We start from the raw sequence: 24,347 nt of genomic DNA on the forward strand, positions 1-24,347 counted from the left end.
TATAAGGTCACACTCGGTATTATTGCCTTGAGAATATTACTATGGAATTGTTTTCGTTGAAATTTGACATGGCAATTTTCATTTTTAACCGTGGGACCATTTTCATAAAAGAATTAATTAAAATATGATATTTCTATGCCATCAGCTCTCACCAATGAAGCCGCAATCGAATTGACGCGGTTCTGTGCATCGGGTATACTAGATGGCAACATCGCGCTGTTTGATGTCGTTACGAGGTGAGTCGCGTTTTCTAGCGGTGACGTCACTATAGAACGCGACGAATTTGTGATCTGAAAAGTTGGAAAACGAAGATTAAGCCTTAATTTTGTCTGTAGTTACTCGCACATCCCTGCATAAGTACCGCATATTTCACTCCTAAAGCAAATAAACACAGGCGTTTCCAAGCGATAGCAACTTGCCATATAATTAGTTCATTATGTTTTTAAACTGATAGTTTTGCTACAAACCTGCGCATCTGTGTCCTGATGTTCAGATTTCGATGAAAAGCTTTTCGAATCGTTAGGTTTCATCAAGGCTATCTTCGCGTCACGGTTCAGCGCGTCCGTTCGCATGACGTTGCTCATCAAAAGCGGATGTGACGTAGGCGGTGACGCGTGAACTCCCAGAGGGGAGGCAAGTGCGAAGGACATGTCCTGATTATGCGACTCTGTTCCCACACTGTTGCCTGATCCTGGAAGATCGGTCAGTTTGCTGGGACTGCTCAGATCCAACACTCCCTCTGCGACGTCATTACCCTTAACAATGGTTGTCTGTGACGTCACAATATTTTCTTTGGTGTCAGGGATCAAGAGAGGTTTGTCGGAGTCGGCTGGTGACGTTATGTTTTCTGCAGGGTTTCCAGTCTCAGGTTCAAGTTTGGTGAAATCATTCGTAGTTTCTGATATGGAAACACTGCAGGCAACGTCCAGTGTTTTGTTGTTCAGGTTTGTTTCGTGGACGTTTTCTGACGTAATGTCATGTGATTTGCTGGTGTCGGATGTCAAATCAGTTTCTGCAGAAAGGCATTCCGTGCCCTCCCTATGTCTAATAGGTGCTGTAATCTGGAAAATTAATGAAACAATTGAATTAAATTCTTTTATCCTATTAGTACATTCAGACTAATTTGATTCAAAATTAATTCATTACTTTCAGCGAAGCTTAAAATCTAATTGAGCCACGGTTGTGAGCAAATGCACAGAACTGGGATCTAACATTTTAACCCATTATAAAAGCCCCTAAAAATACGCATCAAACTGCGGGAATGTCTCTGAAACAGCTAACAAAATGATACAACATCTTTCATACTTCATCTGTCACAATGTCTTTCACGAAAGCTTCATCTGTAAGAAATTCGTCTTGCTCCATATAATCACCTGCAATGCTGCTTCAAGTGTCTGTGCATGACACGTTTACCTTTGCCCTGTCTTAAATAAGCGAGTGATGTTTCTTGTTGAACAAAACAAGAAACTAACCCTGAAGTTCTTCTACTCACTAATTTGTCATAACCGCTGTACAGCTCACTCAAAATAAACTAGTTTCAGTAACGCTGCCATAGACGATGCCAAATACGTCCTTTTTACAAGCAGTTTTATTTTCGTGAATCGATTCTTGGAATTTACAATCATTCAAAACACTGATTTTTAAACGACGCTGTAATCTTCTTAACTAAACAAGTCTAAACCTGTTAACCCGTGTTAGAAGCAAATCAATGTCTATTTAATTACTGTTTTTTCTTTGGAAAAGCGAGTTTCATCACCGGGTATTAAATAAGAGGCCTTGCTGCACTTAGCCCTAACGCGCGGTTAGAAAAGCGGCAAATTTACAACCTTAGCTCTGCTGTGCAGGCCTCGCTATAACACAACGCCCTTCCCCATTAAGTGTTCAATTAGACAAAAACTAATTAAAACTTTACGGCTCGCTGATTCCGTCGCTTTCTTACGTCACAAATAGACAAAACGTCGTCGATAACTCGCTGTGTGAAAACTGTAGTCGTCACTATAAGAGGTCCTTGCTTGTTTGTTACGTTTGCAGACGTCATAATCATATTTTGGTTATGAAACTACGACTGAGATGAGTTAACAACAGTAGGCTTGCTTGCTTAGTTCATACTAACTCACAGTAATAATTTTAACGAATCCAGCAACTTGGAGTAAGCGTGGTCCCTTGGCAAACAACAATGACTGTAGCGGTAAGGTCTCAATCAAATTATAAGTTTGCCTAAAAAAGTTACATCTCCAGAAAAAGTCTAGGCTGGCAGCAAGTAACTATTTGTCTCGGTCCACCAAACATAGAATGACGCCTTTTGCGAACCTCACCGGGTTTGTGTGCTTTCTAGGCCGGCCCTTATCAGTTTCACGCTAATTAACAACTCTTGTATGGGCGATAAGGGAACTTGTTGAATATCGGCGATTAATATATGTTGACAGATACTGGCTCTGTTCGATGTTTTTCAATACATGTAGGTCTTATTAATGGCGGCCTTTCATACGCTCTTAATTGAAACTGTTTTCAATGGATGGTTTTGATAGCATTGGTACGTCGGTATGCCGGATACTTGCTTTGGAATCTAATCAAATTAGATCGACTTCTAATCAACGCTACACACACACGCGTACGCACAAGTCTTTCAGTGGTGATACGCTTGCCGGTAATTCGCTTGTACGACTTTGAAACCATCTCATAATCTGACCGTGTTTATGACTTGGAAACTGACACCGGCGGTACTCGAGTTTTCAAGAATGGAACCCGCGTAATCGTGCAAACCAGTCGAACTTTATAACAGAACGCTTATAAAGCGATATTTATGTTACTTGAAGTGAACAACTAATTCAAACTTTCATCTTGGTGCCATTTCGGAATGAACTATTTCGTTGTTTTCTTCCAGCGTGTCACGTGACTGTCGTTCTAAGCGTCGCCAATGTTCAACTCAAAGATTTCGGGTTTAGGCGAGCTTCGTGCGCGCTGAATTATTTTATGCTCAGATGTGGCATCTCATATTTACGCTAACATCGTGCTATTAATAATTAATTAATTAACCGTTATTACGTTCTTCAGTTTCTAATTGTGCGCCAGGCGCGCGAACAATAACTAGCAGATGTGTGCCGCATGTCATCTGGCTTGCCCAGCCACAGTGATTTCATCAGATCTTCCAGCTGAATTCTATGCAAGCCTGGTTTTGAGTAATATTATTAGTGTTAACATTTTTCTCGTCTTTCTTCACACCGATTGAGGCGTCCAGTTGAAATATGACGAGCGATTCATTATGAGAATTACTGGCTAATTACTCTTTCTATTTAGCCCGTTGATCGGTCGCCAGGTTAATTAACAACGTTACGCGAAATTAGACTGGTTGTAGCTCTGCTGTGCAGGCTAGGACCAGTTACGCCTTGGTTGTAATTTTGAATTTCAAATTTTACAGTCACACTTCCTGCCTCCTAATTCGTAAGTATTAACTAATTATTACAAAATAGTCAGTGATTTAAGTGCTGAAACGTGTATTAAAACCCGGCAATTATTGCTTGAAAATTCGGAAGTCAATTTAAATTTAAAGAAAAGCTGCGAGAGATTTGTTTAATATTAAAATAATTCAGTGAGAATGTCAATCATTAAAACAATTAATTTCTTACCAAAAGTTAATGAGATTATTTGTAGATTTTTAAATTATATTTTGACAAAATATTGTCAACAACTAACAAAATAATTCTTTTTTGAAGTGCGTAAATTTTATGACTTACAACATAACATAATTATAATAAACCAATTATTCTAATCTAATTTAATATCTGAATCGATACAAAAATTTAGCAATTTCATTTAAAAGCCTCCTGAAAATTTCTAAAAAAATAAAATTTGAATAAAATATAACCAAGATTTTATCCAATTTGTTGTTAAAAACATCTATTTTATTTTCAAATGCTCACTGCCAGGTCTATGTCTATCCAGGTCAAATGCCAGTTAGTTTCTGTTCTTATCTCTAACAGCGCCTTCAACATACAAGATTATAACATTGTGCTATTGGCGAGTGAAAAGACAAAAAAGCTAAAAAAAAAGGGAAAAAGACGGCACAACAGGGTGGTACAAGGGGCCCGTAATTGGCCAAATTAAGAATAGAAAACGCGACCGAGCTCTAAAACGGCATAATTTTCCGAATCAAGACACTTAATAATTGCTTGGAAGTGTTTATTTTTTCTGTCAGGCAGCGTATAAGCTTTTGAAGTTAGATTGGTTATCTTTTTTCCTTGCTGGGATAACAGTAGGTGTTTTTTTACTAAATTTTAACGAGCGAGCTTTCTAGCGAAAAAATTTACCGTGAAAAGTGTACGATGGAGTTACATTAGTTGGTTCGAGTCTTGGTCGCACGGCTGAAAGATATTTGATTAATGGCAGACAACGACCTAATCTCAGGATGTTAATTCGCGCGAAAATGCGAAATTACTTTCAGGTGTACGCTTTCTCCTTCCATCTAAACATCAATTATCTGAGCTCCGGTAGCTTTCAAGGTCGAATCTGATTGATTTCAAGTTGATTAACGCCATCGATTATTATTTTAGGTTTTCATCAGCGCTCGACTATCTTTAGATCTGACTTTTAAAATATCGCGCTTTATTTCGAAAAACGGAAAACGAACCCGCCATCTTCTGTCCGGGGGAGGGGGCGTGAAATCGCGAAAAGCGTTATCAATCCGTTCTTGTTTATTTTTCAAAGCATGAAAAATTAATAAGATCTCTAGTTAATGGCTAATCACATGATGACGTCATAGTGAAAACCGTTCTCACTTAATTGGACGAATCTGATAAGTAGCCATCATTGTTTGTTGCTGCTTGATTATCACACGCCAGGGGTCACCTTCTAGGACTTCGCAATTAAATTTTCAACTTTTCTGGAGACAATATCTAATCAATATCTCAACATTCATCATAACTTCAAGCGCGAAAGCGTTAAACGCGATAAACGCGGAAAGCAATCAAGTCCAAAGTCTCTTAACCGCTTGGCAGCGGATTTTCCCAGATCAAACTTAAATTCTTCATTAAAACGAAATCCACGCTTTCAGGTGTTTTGAACTTCTTGCGGCATATATAATTGCATCAGCAAAAACTTAATCTTAAAACGCAGAATTCCTCAAAGTGGGCTCTCTAACTTCCATGTAAACACGGCTACACAGGAAATCTTGATTAACACAATTAACGCTCTTCGCTGTAGCAGTAGCATTTCTCCGCTGGAAATTCAGTTCTGTCATTTCCCGTTAGTTAAATACACATGAGACCTTTCCGTTACACTTTACCATTAATAACCGCTTTATATTCAAGAGGCGTTTAAATCAAGTCCAACATGTCCACTCCGAGGCCAATTATTGTAAATTCCGAGATTCTTTACGCTTAATTAACAGATCTAGCCTTATCTAAGTGGTAATTAGTCCGTCTTGTTTTTTGATTGGCGCTTTTGCTGGCACATGCACGCCAAACGCCACGTACGAACCGATGTGGGCCACAAGTCCAAAGAGCGGAATTTTTTGTTGTAATTTGAACGTTAATTATCTCTGGCAATTTACGAAATAATTGGTTGATTTCTGCCAAATACTCGAGAGACAGCGAACACTTTGTTCCGAAATATTTTATTCCCAAGTTGATAAAAGATTTCGGTGAGTTCTCGCAACCAAATTTTATCAATCGTTTGTACATCGCTCCAAAGATTTATGCCAACCAGCCAACTTTAACCAATCAACCAGTTCCAACCAACCATTTCGAAATGTCCTGGTCCTAATTTTACACAGCGTACTACCACGCGGTATGAAACGCAAAAGTATTTACGGTTTGGGAATTCACTGAAAAGTGGTTTTAATTTAAGGTGGGGCGAAAGACAAAAACCATTTTTAGTCGCATCTGGGACTTGTTTACAAAGCATCCAAGTGAAATAAATTTATAGATGTGTGTGTTCCACACACCATTGTTATAGACGTGAAATCACAGCCGCCATTTAAAGAACGAACAACCATTTGTTGATTTCCACAATGCATCGTTGGTACAGTTCCGATAACAAGAATGGAAAGTCGTAAAAGTTATTTACAATTATTTCCACGTCACTCGTCCGAATTCTTAGGCAAGCACTTGAAAAACACAATAACTCCTCTTCCGTCAGACGACGGGTTTAATTTTGATAAGGCCCAGGAATCTAGCATCAAAGCATGTACCGTAGATAAGATAATTAAGGAAAGCTGTTGGGAAAATGCTAATAAATTGGGTTAATCTGGTCTCAATGAAAGGGGGTTTAACACACATAGATAAGAACTGCCACCGTCTTCCTGCTAATTGCATTTTTCCATTTAATTGGTGTTTAGGAGAATTTATTTCAATTCACTTTCCAACACGAAGCAACCAGGCGGAAAATACGCATAAAGCCCATTGTTAGCTCATGTCATCTCACAAAGGAACGTAGCCAGGCATTACAAGAACAAAATAAATTGGGAAAACAACAAAATTACCAACAACGAGAATTGCCTGAAAACTCCTCAAACTCTGTTCGAAATGGCTAATTTTATGACCAAAATCCATCACAATTCTTTCCTTATGACGTAACAAACGAAAGAAAACAGTCCTCATCGCAATTTCAAAATATCCTGACCATGAAATTGAAGCCACTCACTGTGCAGGAATCAATATTGTAAACTCATCTGCAAAAACGCGCATATTAGAATTAATATAAAACTCCATTCGCTAATAACTCGCTTTCCCACGAAATATAACTGAGGCATTCCTTTCCTAACCAACAAAGGACTGACTTTTAATATCAAACCTTGCCTCCTGTAAGTGCTAAATACATTTATCATATATTTCCACTTACACCGCTCGCCGCTCTGCTAATTAATTTTCGCTGAATCGAAAAAAAAGAAAAAAGTGCGCCAATCAAAATCGTCCAAGCGGAACTAAGTTTACCATTATGACAAAACATTGACGCAAATGATAATTAGCATATGCCGTGCGTGTTTGGCAAGCGAAGGAGGAAATCGTTAAAAACAAACTAATCACAAAAATAACATGGAAACTATATTAAAAGCTTTATCACACACCGAAGCAGGTCACAATGAACTATCTCTTTTCGCAAACACCATCTTACCACACAATTTGCTTATTTTTTGATGAAATTTTTTTCACTGCTAACCAAAAATTTCGCAACGATATTCCCTTGAAGTGACGAAATTCGTTGAAATTTGCGGTTTGCGCCCGACTGCATCTGCTTCGTTTTTCTAGTGACGATAAATTTTAGTCGGAAGATTTTTTGTAAAAATGGTCACGACAACGCCTTATTATCTTAGCCATGCGGAAAAGAGAGAAAAAATGCCTAAATTTCCTTGCCGAAGATCGAGCGTAATTAAGGCGACGGCGTTTTAATGCGTTGGAGAGTAAAAAGCGTTTTCTGATGGCAACATTATTACATCAAGCTATTATCGCGTCATCGCGTTTTCAACATCGAGTCAAATTGGGGTCACGGCGAGAAATTCAACACCGGGACACCGGGTAGTTATTACAAATGATGATATCTCTTCTTAAGAAAAAGAGAAACGCGGCCGCTCTTTGCTCGTAGATGGATAAATTTAATTTTAATTTTAGAGAAAATTTTGCGCGCTTTGATGGCGGGCAAACAAGACGATAATGAGACAAACAAAAGCTGCCGTGAACACGAGAGAAACGGAGAAGCGTTCTTAAGGAATTTACGCGCCATGAAAGCCCACTGAGTTAGCCGAAGTATAAACTTACCAAATAATAAGCTGTAATTGTCGCAAGATGAATAAAGCGACTAATATTTAACGAAATATTTACAATTTCCCTAGATCTCATTTTTCAAGGATCCCTTCGACTCATGGGCTGGTTATAAACCGTTTTACGATCGCGTGACCCTGTCTGCGAGCATTTATATTGATCAAGGGTTTAACGAACCCGGCTATAATTTCAGTAATTTAACTACAGTCTACAATAAATTTAATATTCCTCGAAATTTGTTCACCTGATTATAAGTTTCCGTTCGGATATATTTCACAAATGTCATTAAATACAACCGACTGCAAAAATTGTGCAAAAAATTTCATAAAACATCTGAACAACAATTTCAATTGAGTGAAATGAAAGCAAGAATATTTCCAATTTTTCTGCCTAAACCAATTTGAAATATTCGCTGCAAAATGTCACCAGTCGTTTCATCATTATCATCATCATTAAAAAATCAAAATCAATCATCAAAAATCATCATCAACATCATTAAAAAATCAAATTTATGGAACCTGTAAAATTTAACCTGGCTGGAAACAAATGTTTTGGCCTAAATCAACCTTAAATATAGATTTTTTAAAAATAATAAACCTATAATTTGACAAGTTATAAATAGCACAGATACCGGCTATAACTTGTGAGTCATTGACATCAAACAAATCATTACACAGATAGCGACGGATGTTGACCCAGTTACAAATAACTTAACTATGCAAACTACCTAGATTTTGAAGACAGAAATTTTATCCAAAATACTTTTTGCGCGCAGCCTACGTCACACTTCAGTTAAGTTGTCACGTGATTCCTCATACAAACGAGCATTTTCTGCCAAATTATTTCCTACTTTTTCTGTGATTTCAATGTCGTGATAAAACTGCTGGAAGCCAAAGATGTCGTCACATTTTCCATTAAATATTATCCACGGGCGCGATCGCTGTCTAAGCCTCAACTATGACAAAGTTACTTATGGGTGATAGCAGGAAACGCAACAAAGACGACATTATGACGACATAAGATCATTAAAAGGTTGACATCATCCCAAAATATTTTATAAGTGACTCTCAAGAAAGACAGTCAATGGGCTACGTCTAGTCATTGGAGGCAAGGAGATTCGTCGAAAAATTGGGTAAAGGCACCTCCTTAGATTGCAAATATGATTATTATGTCACAATAAGCGACCTATTTGTGCAGTTTAAACAAAGGTCATTGTGGCATCTCAAGCATTTACCTGGCGCTGTATTAGAAATTATTAAAGCAATTCTTAATTAACGACGGAGGTTTCGGAGGTTCTCGAGCTGAGGTTTGCTGCTGTTTAAACTCGATTTTATCTTTTTTAAAATGCGATTGCCGCATGCAATTTTCAAATGATTGGAAATATTTTATTGATGGAAACATTTTTTCTGAAACAAAAGCCGATCTGTTAATTCGCGTCCGTTTTCGTTGCTGCGATGCAGAAACGTCAAAGCCTGCATTTGTGCAGATCACATACAACGAATTTCTAACAAAGCTGCAAAGTTATGAAGACCTAGTCAGAAACGTTTGGTGGCACTTGTGTCAGACTTTTCACAAACGATAGGTTTTCACAAACGTTAGGCAACCAATGCTTTACTTATGACGTTGTAACATGCAAATCCAATTGCAGTACTGCGTAAGTTTTGCACCATCGTTACTATTGTCTTAAGCATCAATGTCTATTTCAGTATGGTGCTGTAAATAAGGTGATCTCCCTAAAAATATACTAGCTTGGGAACTTTATTACTACGTAATCTTGCAGTAATTGCAGTTAAATAAATTGCCTCGTCTAAATCACCGGCTCTCTTCCAAAGGTTTAAACCCCGCAACGAATTCAAACATCACCCTGATTGTCTTCTTGCTTCCTTTTTCTTTGATTAAATGTTCAAACTAAACACTAATATGATACAGCTGATTCTAATTCTTCTACAACGTTCATGTCTGAAATAACAATCAGAAGCAGCAGAGGCCCTTTGGTCTGTAAGCGTCGAAATACTTCCAGATTATCGCAATAAAGGAGTGAAATGAGAATCTACAACGAGAAAAAAACGAGCCAATTAAGTATCAGCCGCAAGATTTTTCTCTCACGGTGCATTGCCTTGATTTAATCACTCAAACAGCAAATCGGAGCCTCCCTGGAGAGATTTAAGCCTCGTCCATAACTCTCGAATGGGTCGCTAAAGTAGCGTAGATTAGAGAAGCTGCGTTTTAAAAATAAATCAACTCGGAGCGTTTGTTGTGTTAACACCTTCCGCTTTAAACCGAAATTATTCACCGAGTTACGAATTTGATGTTTTTCCCATTATAACGGTGATTTAACAATCCTGGAACCTAATTTCGTGCGCGCACACACGCTACGCTTACCTTTCAGCACCCTGGCGCTCGCCGCACACACAAATCTTCTGCCTTTATAATCACTAAAATTTTCGCAACAAAATTAAAACGGGTCGCTGTGTGTCCGGTGCTCAAACGAGGAACAAAAACCGTGAGAAAAGCGGACAACACAGCGCTGCGTTGGCTCGTCGGCGCAACACTCGGTTTTATTTTCTTACAGTACGTTGACAAAAGCTTTTGGACGTTAGCAACGCTATTTGGCACCGCGCCGCGCGAATGATTGTATTCCGTCTCGATTCGCACACGAATTCCGCGAAAACCGGATGACGACGAACCCTATCCAAGCCCAGGATGGATTCTTTTGATTGCCAATCTCGAGTCTGTGAGAATAAGCGTTATCTGGCAAGCTCATTTAATGTACTTATGTATGAGCTCGAATTGGGGCGAATATTGCCCGGTTAAATATAGCAGCCGAGTCGCTATTTGCGGCTTTATTGAGAAAAGATTTCGATTGACCCTGGGTTGGTAGACAACGAACAGCTGCAAGAAAGCCCTTTTAATTCTCATCGACATCAAATTAAAAAGAAACGATGCTGACCAATAAACGCAAAACTTTTACTGTGACATATCTTCTTAGCACTGAGTCTGCTGTGATATAAGGGTGCCATGCTTATCGAGATGAGATCTGCTACTGCATGCTTTGATATTCCTCAGACATAGTTGACTACAATGTAGTGAGATTGATTTTTCAAACATTGTTCATTTAGCTCCTCAATTATTGCAAAAACATTTTCCTCAAAAATAACATTTCAAACCTGGCTATCAACCGTGACGGATTCTGATTGGTCAACTTCTCTTTCTTTTGATGACGTAAAGTTGTCGGTCGGTTCCAGGAAGCAGACCACGTGACTGGAATCGTCTTTTTTCTGTCACACAATCGTGAATAATGACGTAACCATGACATCATCGCATGCAACAAATCGACCAAAAATGACATCAAAGCAGTAAGTTAAAACCTACAGTTTTAGCATCAAGTGCTAACTTTGGGATTAGTGGCCGTGCTAGTAAGCTAGTTGTTATCGGCAACTATTACCGTTATTATTTTCGAGCATTTGATGCACTTGAAAACGGGTGTATATCATCTGAGTGACAGTTTATTTGAGTGACATAATTATGACATAAATTTTTCATTCGAGTGACATAATTAACCCATTACTGTAGTTTGAACAGTACTCACCAATGTGTCACTCAAATGAACTGTCACTCAGTTGATCAACTACCCTTGAAAACATGTAGAGACCGGTCTACTAACCATAACAGTTAGATTCATGCGTAACGACTTCAACCAACCTGGAGAAAGGCAGATATTTGGGAAGACTTCAACAATTTCTGCTCATGCTTGTTCAACTTTACGTCATGGTTGGTGATGATGTGATCGGTTAGTGACGTTGAAAGGGCAAAGGTTAAACGACATTGAAAACACATGAGAATTTGTTTCCTAAAACAGCGGTTGGAAGAACTGAATTACTTGTTGCTTTATCAAAGGCGCTGGAATAGCTCAACTATTGTTTTACGGTAAGTATATCAGTCAAGTTACTCTATTACTTCATAATGCCTGCTTATGACATCACAATGCAACAGGATGTTTTGGCCTGACTTTTGAACTACGAACCCTTGAACTTTTTCCACACCGTTCTCTTGACTCCACGTTCGGACGGATACTCGTTGCATTATTTCCTTTATTTCGTCATCTTTATCTTGTGTGACGTCATCAGGAAACGTATGAACTCGAAATGTTTGGACACTAGGTGCCGCAGGGCTGCGTTTTCCTGAAACTACGTGACGTCACAAAACGTGCAATGAACTCGAGTGAAAATAAACTTTAACCAATTTCAATCAAGATAGAAGAAGCCAGAAGTACTTCACATAAGTTAACTAGTTAACTATTAATTAGTCAATGATTAAATGATTCGTTAGCAGCAAGCTTACCAGGGCGATCAGTTGTCAAACCGCTCCTCTCTGAAGATTGGGCATCACCGGACGCATCTACGCTGTCAAGGAGAGTAAGATACTTTGGGATTAAAGGATGGTGTCCTCCGACTCCCGATTGTTCTGTATTTTTCCGGATTGTGACGTCACTGTTGTTACTATTGTTTGAATTTGCGTCCTGGATGAAACTTGTGACGTCACAATTCAGTTGAGAATTCTTTAAAACGACTCCGAGCCCGTCGTCCCTGTAACATATTTCGCCGTTGAAGGTTCCTGTGCCTGATGACGTACTAGTTTTCAATTCCATGATGTCATCAGTGACGCGATCCGATTGAACACGGGCAAAATCTTGCGTCATAATGATTAAGTTCAGTGCGTGTCACCTCATCGTGCATGAGGTATTACAGTGGAGCTGAAAAAAGTAACCAAAAAATATCATTTTTAGAGAGATATTCAACTTTTATTCCAACTTTTTTGAAATTGTACCATAAGTAGCTTACTGGTGGCCCTAAAATCCAGCCAAAGGTTATCTTCCTCATTAACTAGCCTAAACGACTGGCAACTAGCACTAACAGATGGCTGATGGCTGTTATATTAATTGAAAGCGCCCGCTTGTAAAATCTCTAACAGCTCATTGTGATCTGACAATAAGTAAAGCGAAAGCTTCAATATTGAAAGATTGTTAAACTCCGGTTATGGCGATTTCGTTATGAGCGCGATTCGGATCTATCTTTTGATCTGTTCCAGAATGTTCGTTGATTAAGCGCGCTGGAGAATTCAAACAATTAACGATGTGTGCGTCATTAAAAGCGATTTTAATGGTCTCGGTAAAAGCGTTGTCAATACAAAAATCCGGCCATAATAAGTAAGGTAGGCCGGGAAAGCCAAACAGCTCTCTCCTGTCTATTGATTGTTACGACTTAATCAAACATTGTGACGGAACCATCCCAATATGCTGGTCCTTAATGACGGCAACAGAATGAAGTAATTATGCGCGCCAGAACCGAGCAATAATTAAACTCGTAAATTTTGAGCAAACAAGGAACTTTAATGGCGGTCCCGTGACTCGATGGAGATTCAAGTAATTTTTTGATAAAAAGCTGGAACCACAGTTAAAATGTTGCCTGCTCGAACAAGACATTTGCATATTGTGCGCTCACTGCCTCAAAAAGCGGTTCCCAGTTTTTATTTTGGGTGTAAAACAGGTGTCTAGGGTTTCAAAATTTTATGAAACTTTTTCTTTCTTGGTGATTATGGTTTTATAGACACTTAATTATGACGTAATTACAATGCATCCACGATTTTTAGTTGTCGGCAAAAATTAATTTTGTCTTTTATCAACCTTTTGCAAGCTGTGACAATAACTAAATGCTGCACTTACGTCGTTATACGTAATGCATACGTCATCACTTGATCACGTAGCCTATAAATGTACGTATTTTTTCCAGGCACTTTACCGCTTAGCAAGCGTTAAATAAGCTGACGCAAATCAGTTGCTACGTAACGCAGTATGACGTAACAAGACTGATGAGGCTTAATTGATTGATTATTTTCGGGAAAACATTCGAATTGGTGTCGAAGTATAGCGCACAGCAAAATGACGACGATAAAGATTTCTCGTTCTCGCCGTACTCTCAATTCTCTTTGTTTATTAAGGAAACGGAGTTAACGCTCTGTCGACCAGCCGCTAAATTTAAAGACAATTTTATGGGTGCCTTATTTTCACGCCCCTTGGAGCCTTCTAATTGCGTGCTTACTTAATTTTGGCACAATTACTGCACGAATGCGTGTGCGTACAAGCAGGTGCTTGGAACTGCAAGTTTTTGGACTTGGTTCGAAAAATCCGTTAATAGCTTGAAACATTTATTTCGCAACAATACCATAAAATTTGAAGAAAAGGGTACACTACGTTTAATTTCACTTTTCTAACAATGCGCAATGCAATTTATTTTCCAACCATCGAATTAGTGACGTCATAATCGTGATAACGCTAAATGTTGGTCGAATTTCGTCAAACGGTAAAAATTTCGGGCGTGAAATTTTGCGATGATATACTGAGATACACACGCTCGCAGATTTCAACAAAAACAAATTCTACCGACTTCCATTTGCAGATTCTAGAGCAGTAATCGGCTGGAAAGTGCGAAAGAAAAACAAATAAACTCATAATAACTCCTAGGGGGTTCTCTTACCCTATGACGTCATAGCTAATCGCTCCAAAAATTGCAACATATAAACGACAAGCACCTAGTGTGTGTGTCTGTATGCTCCACACCAATTCCAAAATAAGAAGCTACACTGCGGATAGAATACAACAGATTGAAATAAGTCCTTTAAAACCTGTCTTGGGCGATTTCAACCTAAATTGACAAATAAATCTTAACACGGTGACACTCACTGTAACACGGTGACACTCACTGTAACAAGATTGCATACAAAGGACATTTATTGCCTGCTGTCATGGATTCAATCCAACCTACACTTGCTTGCTGCCTTATAACGCTTTATCTCATAATTATTTCCCTTCCAGGCCTAATACACGGCCAACGTGAATGATTGGAATCCGATTAATTATTTATTCCCTTAAACAGACGGGTCCGACGTAGCATTGGGCGATCGATCGTCTGTACATGGAAAAATTGTCTCCGAGCCGCACAACCGGCTCACCCTCGGTAAAAAAGCTCCATTAAAAATCGACGTGCGACTGCGATACGGCGCGACTAATGAGCGAAACGCGACTTTTGGAAAAAAGCGAAACGGAATACGCGGAAACGCGGCGAAATTTGGAATATTTCTAAAGCTTTTCACTGCCCATGCCTGGTTATTATCCAGTGAGGATTTTTCATTAATTTCAACAGCGAGTCACAATAGATCTCACGCCCGCTCTTAGTCGCTGAACAGAAATTATCTCGAGCGGGGTGAGATTATTAGAGGATAAAGAGAGAGAAAGAGAGAGAGGAAGAGAAAATGAGCTCTGTGACGTCACAATCGCTACACCGCGGTTGATTGGTGTCGTAAAAGCGAAAAAATGTCTGATGATGAACGAAAAATAAGTGGAACGTATATACGCCGCTAAAACTCTTTTTCCAAATAACACCATTTTTGCTGCATAGACCATTATTACGCAAGTGTGACGTTTTACGGGATTGCAGTTTTTCCGTGAATAGATTTTCCGCAGTTTTGGTAATGTGGTAAATATTTTGAAGGATAAAACCATTTGAAAACCGATTCTAATAAAATTTCTACTGTAAATAGAGGAAGAAAGCGTTGGTCCCTGTTTGAATGCATTGAAATTGGCAACTAACATACGTGCATGGTCCAACAACGAATTCCAGTCTCTTTTCAGCTTGTTTTCTTATTCATCAACGAACCAGGAAGTTGGTGTGATACAAAAACCTCTCATACGTTTTCCGCGACTTGATCGATTGTGAAAATTGAAATTCTTTGAAATCGAAAAGTTAGTCAATTTCGTTTTAGCGCGGCGCCTTTCATGTTGGCACAGTGGGGAAAATATTCCATTAGCTTTATATTTAATCCTGCCCGGCAATCTAAATCCGCGTTTCAATTCTGGAATTATTTTGCTAAAATTGGTTGTGAAACACAATACATTGTTATTACACGCCGTCCTATCCTTTATATTCCCGCATTGGTTACGCTCTACGAGATGAGAATTTCATTTAATGACCGTTTGTTCCGTTTCGTTTGAAAACCGCCCGTGTTTTTTGCCTTAGTGAGAGAAGTGGGGGTAGATATTAATCAAAAGTATTTTAAACAAAAAGAAGGAACGAAAAAGCGAATGACGCTTAATTCATGGCGGCGTCGCGAAATCGCGCGATGATAATCTTGGCCCTTTAACAAAAGGGAACAAAATCGTTCGATTATTTTCGAGTGGAGAGTTAGAAAGTTGCCCTGTTATTAATGAGAATGGTGCACTTAAGGCTCGGGCTTACACACGAGGGTTAACCGTGCTCATATCAAAGTTCTCTCTCTAAGCACAAAATCAACACAACGCAGTCAGCGTGGTGCAATTACGGAGCTGAAAGTTTGAGCACAAAAGCCAGCGCTATTAAGATCCGTGGCGTTAGTTCCAGGCGCTTTTTGGTTGATTTTTTTGGTCTTTTGTGCCAGAAAGAAAAATCCCTCGTAATCCAACGAGAAAAACACACAGATTTAGCCTCCATTTCGAAAAAATTAAGAAAAAAATTTCCATAACCGAAAGCAGATGATTGTCATTGTGGCGTCATCAAGAACTCATGCCCATATTAGGTATCGTACCGACGTGATTGATGGCATCATTCCAAAATATCACAGGATTGTTTTAAATCGATTTTAAAGTGTCCTATAAATGTTTCAAATAAAGTTTTAAAATGTTTTAGTTAATCAATCGTAACCTTGCGAACCACGTGCTGGGTTTAGAAGAGTTTGAACAGTTTCAAATCTCTCACAGGGACAACATCGCACATCGCTCAACTTCCCTAGAACGGCACAAAAGCCACGAAATGGAATTTTGAGTCATGGCCGAATCAGATATTTCGAGATAAAAACGTCAACTCCCTGCAGGTGATGCCAGACGTTCCATATTAAACAATAGGCAGCAGTTAATCGACTGTTCTAGCGACGAAGATGTTTAATCAGGCGTGCCCACTACTATTCATCCAATCCACTGAACCGCGAACCGTCATTATTTCGTTGCTATGACTGCGGGCATTCAGGGAGTTAATCTAAGTCTTTTGAGGAACAAGACAAAAGGGGGGCCAATTAAGCACGGGGGCGAGGTGTCTTTGTGTGTGTGCATTCAGGGTAACCCGTGCGCGTCGGGAAAAGGAAAATAAGCGAGATGAGGCCTTTTCGCCATTCCATCCCGCTTGTTTGTTAATTTCCAAGCTTTGGGTTATTTCTAGTTAAAAATGTTGTGTCAATAGAGAACTATTAAGCACGCCTGACGTCGTGTCATCGCCGGTATAGAAAGCCAGCTTCATGTAGATTAATTTGCTAAAACGGCAGCCGTCTGTCTTTCTTTCCTGCTCTTAAAGAAAATATTCAGAGCTGTTTTTGGCGTTAATTGATCCGAGTCCATTTTCGCGATGCTTTCCGTCTTTTGTCGGGAATTAATTGCGTAGAGAATTATGACAACAACGCACCGTTAAAATAATATTTGCTTCCTTTTGTTCTCCGCCAACGGCTGACAGAGGCATATCACAACGTAACAATGGGTTCTGTGAGTAAGCCCCACTCTGATTGGATATCTAATCAAAATATCTCGCGCAATTTCGTTTTCCGTTTCTTGTTTTTCTTTTATGCTTCGTTCATAATTGTTGTTTTTAATCAGACGTCATAAGAGGGCGATTGTTCGGTCATAAAATCTACTTCCGTCATCTGAACGTTAAATCAGGTTGACTAATAAACACGAATAAAGCGTGTTCTTTTCAACGTAGTTGGCGAAATAATTTAAACAGTGTAATGAGAATCGTAACTACGTAATTGTGTCAAATCCTTGCGTTTCCCAGCGGGTAAAATTGACCCAAGCTCACACGATCATAACTTATAATCCATAAGATGCTGTCTCTCATGCCGCAGGGTTATTGTGCAATAGATATACTTGTTCCCGTTAAAAGTTGATTAGATTTCGTTACGGAGAATCCGTGACGTAACAATGTGTATGTTGTTTGAACGGAAGCACTCCGGAAATCCTGTATTACTTCGTATCCGGTTGCTGTTAACCGCTTTTGACGTCATCTTTATCGTTTAAGGTGACTGTCAGTGAAAAAACACATGACGCAATATATTGTCGCATATTAACGTATTTCTAGTATTTTAAAACTCAAAATCTTGATACACTTTCACAGGAAAATGAACAAAATTAAATGAAATATAACGCGTAGTTATAAAAGTAGGCAATAACCCTATATACATCGCCAGCAAAGGACTACAGAGAGCTTCAATATCTAATTCTGCTGTAAAATTTACCCCGGGTTGAAATTCATTCATTTCTCAAATTCAAGCGTACTGATATTTCCGGTCGTTTCGTTTCTCCATTCATGCATTCCACTGATGATATCATGCACGCTTTCGCGTCCAATTATGACGACATAATTGAAGTCATTGGAGGCGTCGCGTTTCAACTTCAATTGGGGTTGAAGATATGCAAATTGAGAGATGGGAGATGCTTTGAGAAACGGAGAGAAATTGTCGGATTTACAGCAAATTTTGAAGAAAGCTGAGCATTTTATATAATTCCCAAATTTCACAAGAAGCAAGACCATTGCGTATGCGTTGGATCTTCAAAGATTTCAATCCCAAGGATTCCTCCATTAAAATCTGAAGTTAAATCTCTTATTAAACATACGAGCATGTTAGATCCGTTGCGTAATGAGATCTCGATTGTTTTCACTTTGTTAAGTAAATCTCCCTTTGTGATGTAATAATGGCTGACAAACAATAAAAACTATGACCAAATAATTGCGTGTCGTCATAATGAGACCACCCAGAAGGAAGGAAGGGTTAATTGTCTAAGAAGAAGCGTGGCCTGGGCTCGTTCCAATCTGCCACATGGTGTTTGTGTGTGTGTGTTTATATTTACTTAGTGTTTGTTTACAAATTTTGCTTCATAGATTTCGTTATCACGTAAAATCTTGCCACCATGCGGTTAATTGGTTTTGAAGTGGAAGCAATGGGATTCAAACAGCAGGTGTAGTTCACGAACTTTACATGACCCTTGAACCGGTACGTTGTCATTTTCACGGAAGTACCATATATGGTAAACTCGGTACAGCTGCCAATAACGCAGTATAGTTGGACGAGCAATGCATTCTCTCACGTAGACAACGCGAGAAGTCCAAACGGGATTCCAGAATTCCCATAGCAACGACAAAGACCGGAACCAGTTGTGAACTTGCATAAAGCTTTCGCATGACCTATGCCGTAGGCCGGAAGTGCTTGTTAATTAGCGTAATTGGCACGACGGCGTCTGGCGCAAGAGCTGCTGAGATTTCCGACATTTTATTGCAGCCATTGAAACTGAGAAGAAAATGTCAGGGGCATGTTAATACCTTTAATGGGGCGAAGTTTGTGCGAGAATCCTAGCGCGCATTCCCACAGTTTGCATGGGACCCATATGAAGCGATATTCACAGACTTTTCAACTCGTGAATTTCTTTCAAAATTGTTTGGAATTGCTCTTATTAGTCGACGGAATATTGTTGTAATATCTCCATAAAGCCACCGCCACGATCAAAGGAGCTGTTACGGGGGTTTTGTCACGTTTTCTGAATTTATTAACCCCGTCCTAGATTAAAGATTTCCGACATTTTCACATTTCTTATCACAATTATAGACTCAGTGAATCAGGGTTTCAGATTTTCAATCGCACCCTTCATCACAATGGGCTTTATTGGGAAAATCAGATATGAATAAGGCAATTATTTCACCATCAATTATTACCTCATATTCGATGCTTTATTACGAAATAAAGCCTACAACTGCGCAGCGGGGAAAGGAGGACAGATGTTTTCAATGTGGGATTTTGTGGCCATGCTTAATTAGCTTCGAAAAACGCGTTGTGTGGTCTCAAATTTAAACACCATGACGCGTTCGTAAAACTGTGCCCAGATCAACGTATGTTTGGGACCGAACGCCCAAGTTTACCAAAGCCAAGCTCAATTACGAAGCAAACAACAAGTTTAATTAACAGACCCCACTCAGACGACTTTAAAGACGCCGAAAGGGGTTAGAAGGACTCTGTCAAGGGCTTTAATGATCAAACACAAATGCTAATATACGTTTCAGGCAATAGAAGGCTTAATTAGCACTTCGCTTGGGGAAAAAGTGTTTATCTTGGCCAGACGAAACGAATAATTTGCGTTGGTTTTGACTGTAGAGTTCTGTTGTGTGCAGCGCTGTTGCTATATTAATAGTTCTGTCTGTGTTTCGTGTTTTTCGAAGGGAACTGCTCCAATATTGTACGCAATGCGAGGTTATAAGCCTGTTAGGCAATTTAATCAAAATGGTGAAAGGTTCCCAATTCCACCATCAACGAATCTCATTTTTAACGGCGTCGAAGTCCCGCTGTTACGCTGCTTTCTTCATCAAAATAAATAACAAAGCGCATCTCCGAGCATCAATAAGGGCGACGAATGACGACTGGGCGTTTAATTGCGCAATTTTAAACTCATAAAGGTCGATTCGAGCGGCTTCAAAGTTAATGGAATCGCAAAAGCGCTGAAAAGGGCGTAATCAGTCGCCCAGAAATATGAACGAACAAAAAGGGGAGGATGTTTGGGTAACTATTATAAAACACGGACAACAGCAAATGCGAGACTTCTGGAATGCTTTTTAAGACTTACTGGAATTTAATTAGGCCTTGACATAACAAAAAGCATTAATACAGTTGTGAAAATAACTTCCTGATGCTGCGTTCAATACACAAGCTATTGTTTGAAACCGCAATAAATTAAAATTTCTCGGAAGATATAAGGAGCCGGTTTTCTAGGCTATTGTACGGTCTAAAATCCAATGTTACTTCCAAGTTGTTGCTGAATCTTGCAGCTTACAATAGTTAATCAAATCAAAAGAAAATTTGACGAAAAACTACCGCAATGTTTACACCCAGTCGACAGACATATTTTCTGTGAGCGTTTCCCATTCAAAATGCATTAGGCCGTGGAAATTCGTCCACACCTGTTAATTTAGGCCCGGCCCAATCACAGGCACTTCAGTGATGTAGCACCTGGCTTCTTGTGATGCCTCGTTGAGTGACTTTTGCAAATGGCGGTTGTAATTAAAGGAAGCGGGACATCTCACATATCGTCGTCAACTCAAGAATGACAATTGACAAAACAAGTTTAGTGTTTGTCGCCTCTCCGTTTCAAGTTTAGAATGCAAGTTAACTTTTTACACATGGAATTTTATGCAACTGTGTTAAAATGCACGTCATTAAGCGAAACCTGTGACGTAATAAACACTAAGGTTGAAAACAAAGTCTGCTGCGGTTTTTCAAAACAAGTTGTCTCTGGGTCAGGATTTTTTCATGGAACTTTCAAGCTGAAAGAAAAAATGACAATTTTTCGGCTTTGATGATTTCGACATCTGTAATTGGGGCTCGATGGGGCGTGAAATATTTTTGCACCTTGTTTTATCGCCCCCATTGAATGGGTCCCAGTTATTTCCGGCCCTCTAAAGCGCCGAAAGATTAAAGAACCTCCCCAGGCCTTCTTTCATAACGATTGATGCAGTTTTGCATCACCGTCGTCTCAATCGTTATAAAATCTGGGATTATCCAATATCCGAATTTTGATTGGCTGTTGTGAGCAAACTTGCAATCAAGGTCATGAAATCCCTTTGTGATGTCACAATGGGCTTGGTCGTATGCAATAATTTGTCAAGCGCATCTGTTGCTGCTCGAAAGGGTGATAGCAATCTTGATAATCGCCGAAAACGGAAATCCTCCTGTATCAAAACACTATGAGGTCACAATGGCGCGATCGTGATTGAGGTTTATTTAAAATTAAAGGAATCAAGTTCGCGTAAAATTACACAGTTTTAAGTCAGTCCTAAACGAAGCGTTTTAAATATTTTACGCTTCCTCAGCTTCGTTGAGCGCGGCAACCTCGAATTACAGCTGAATGCAGGTGCTCTAGAATTAGGCGGTGTGCTTGGATTACGCCCGAGATTGATATTCATTATCAGGGGCTGATATTAGGATGGAAATTGCGTGTGAAATTGCTGTCCATGTTGCACGCAGCTGTGGATTGAATCTGGTTCATTGTACGACCGTTATTAAGTGGATTTTTGTAAATTCTTGCCCCAACGGAACCAGGAATGCGTATTTAAATTGAGGGTTCATTACAAGTGCTCAAATATAGCCACAAAATTATTGTTGCTCCGTGGTATGAATAGTTTTAAAGCTCTCTGGATATTCAGACTATCTCAGTTACGACGGCAACAAAATGCTTATTGTAAGAGCCAGTGCCCAATTTAAAAAACTTCTTTCGATTTCTCTAATTAATATTCTGACGTATGCTACCCTCTTTGATCTCAAGTCACGTGACTGTCTCGTCACGCTTGTTTGACACCAGAAAAGCGTGACGTGTCAACGCCTGTGACGGTTTTTGAGTTTATTTTAAAAATGTTTTCACAAACGGTTTCAATTTACAAAACTTTAGGGATGATTTAGGTGTTTACCCATAACATCCACGTTCGACTAAAAAGGAGTGTAAAATAAACACTTATGTGAAATAGTAGCCGTAAATACGTTCATGCTGATACCACGAATTATGTCTCGCTTATAGAAGCGGGGTTTGCAGCAATTAGGCCCTGACGATCCAAGTGAAAAATGTATAAATTTTTAATCTCATTAACATGAATATTTCAAAATTAAATTGTTTAAGAAATTATCCGAAACGTTCCTCTGTCAAATATTTGTTACGTAATACGCATAAGTGTCTCCAAAAAGGCATTGAAACACGTCAAACGCTTTATTAGAATTCTCCAATTCATACCGTACTTCTAAGAGCAGGGCTAAATTTCAGGTCCTGCATGAAATTATTCGGTCATGTATGGGACATTGTGACATCACTATGGTTGCAGTAATTACAATGCAGCAGAGCGTGACGCTGGATTGCGTGCGAAGTTCCTCAAAATTACCATTAATGTCAGTTTCCACGGATGGTAATTGAGATTGTATCATGGTGCTGATGGTAAGAAAAGACGGTCTCTATCCAGGCTGGATTACCCTGGGCCAAACATTTAAGCCTCGTCGTCTTATTACAAGTGAATGGAACGCGCCTATTAAAACCGTTAACGGGAGATAGAGTTTTTATTCCGTCGACAATTACGTGAAATTATTTTGTTTTATAATAGAAAATGGAGCGCTTTAATAGCTCGGCCGGGCGCGAAATTAGGCCGTCTCGAATTTAAATAAAGTTCAGGATGTTTATCTGCTTTTTTGTAGTGTTTTGTTGCACTTTTAAAAAATACCGATTGGCAATTTCGGTTTAAATTTTCCGTCATCTAATCCATCAATGTAGTCGTGAAGCGAAAGTCCTATGTCTTTCTCTTATCATAAGATAAAATAAGGAAGTAAATTTGCTCTTCGCTTGGTAATTACGGTTCTGTGATTTCATACGACAGATGAACTCACTCTCGCATTTAAAGTTAATTGAAGTTATCTATCTCGTCACAATCACCATTGTGATCTCATAGCAAACTTTTTATTTTTCACAACACTACGGTCAACTTCTATTAAACAACGATGACGTAACTTGTCAAAGCAATCCGGATTCTCTTTGTCATGAAAGGTGTTTATGACGAATTGTTTAATCTCTTGTGGATTTTCGTTGAAAAAAAAGGCATCCTTTCAATTTGTGTATGGAGACGAACATCAAACTACAAGCCGAACAAATACGTTTACAATTCTCTACAGTCTACATGATCCGTTTTTGGAAGTCTTCATAAGTCGTCAAAACCCAGAAACAAGTGTATTAGCAACCAGTAATTCTGGATTATTCGGTGCTGTTATACTATTTAAAGTTTTGGTCTCATGCCTGAATGCTTAATACAAGCGCCATCTACCGTTTTTATTATATTTGATTAAATTCACACTCAAGTCCTAAAATATCAACTTGCACACGTAATGGTTTGCGATTAGGAACTGTGTCAAAACTTACAAAGTTACTTTTTGTGTTTTAAAGTCAAGGCTTTGTTTGTGGTGGATACAGTGAAAAATGTATAGCCCCGCTTCGTCATGTATCGGGTTTGTAGCTTATCAGGTAAAGCGCTCCTTTTTCAGCAAGACTGATCACAAATTACCCCAATTAACCAAAAGATCTTTGCTTTAAAGGGTTATTTTGCCTCAAAATATGTCTTTAAATGCTGTCTTTCTCATTCTTAAGAAATGGTTTTAGGCTTTTTTTGCAGGGTACGAACCGTAAAAGATCCCTTAATTGCAGTTTTTCAAAGGAAAGACATTTCTATGCCGGTAATTGCTTTTAAGCTTGCTAAATCTTAACCGGATAATTACCCACAGTTCTCCTATCGCATCTTCCTTGGGATCACTGAAGCATGACGATAAACAAACAATTAATTCAAGCGGTCATGTGGCAAATTACAAAGTACGCGCCAAGAAGCATCAGCAAAGGATTTTCCAGCTTTATTTTTTGTTAAGTTTTTTTTTCGATGAACTTGCTTCAGTTTGACTTTATTTTTTATAAAAATTGGAAATTCGCAAAAGAAAAGAAAAGAAAATCTACTGTTTCTA

General features: G+C 39.0%; 1 protein-coding gene across 3 annotated transcripts in view; it reads right to left on the reverse strand.

Moving 5' to 3' along the window:
- Window positions 1-14,305, reverse strand: part of LOC143451505 (zinc finger homeobox protein 4-like) — a 29,705-nt gene extending 15,400 nt beyond the window's left edge. For all 3 annotated transcript variants that reach the window (XM_076952122.1, XM_076952121.1, XM_076952119.1), the window contains exons 1-7: window positions 14,288-14,305; window positions 12,096-12,507; window positions 11,779-11,941; window positions 11,457-11,604; window positions 10,922-11,032; window positions 468-1,061; window positions 153-290 (exon numbers count right to left, since the gene is read on the reverse strand). In XM_076952122.1, coding sequence (XP_076808237.1) covers window positions 153-290; window positions 468-1,061; window positions 10,922-11,032; window positions 11,457-11,604; window positions 11,779-11,941; window positions 12,096-12,453 — 1,512 coding nt within the window. In that variant the 5' untranslated portion in view covers window positions 12,454-12,507; window positions 14,288-14,305. The remainder of the gene's footprint in view (window positions 1-152; window positions 291-467; window positions 1,062-10,921; window positions 11,033-11,456; window positions 11,605-11,778; window positions 11,942-12,095; window positions 12,508-14,287) is intronic.
- Between the last annotated feature and the right edge of the window lie 10,042 nt (window positions 14,306-24,347).

The sequence above is a fragment of the Clavelina lepadiformis genome, chromosome 4 (genome assembly GCF_947623445.1).
Source record: "Clavelina lepadiformis chromosome 4, kaClaLepa1.1, whole genome shotgun sequence".
Taxonomy (NCBI): Eukaryota; Metazoa; Chordata; class Ascidiacea; order Aplousobranchia; family Clavelinidae; genus Clavelina; species Clavelina lepadiformis.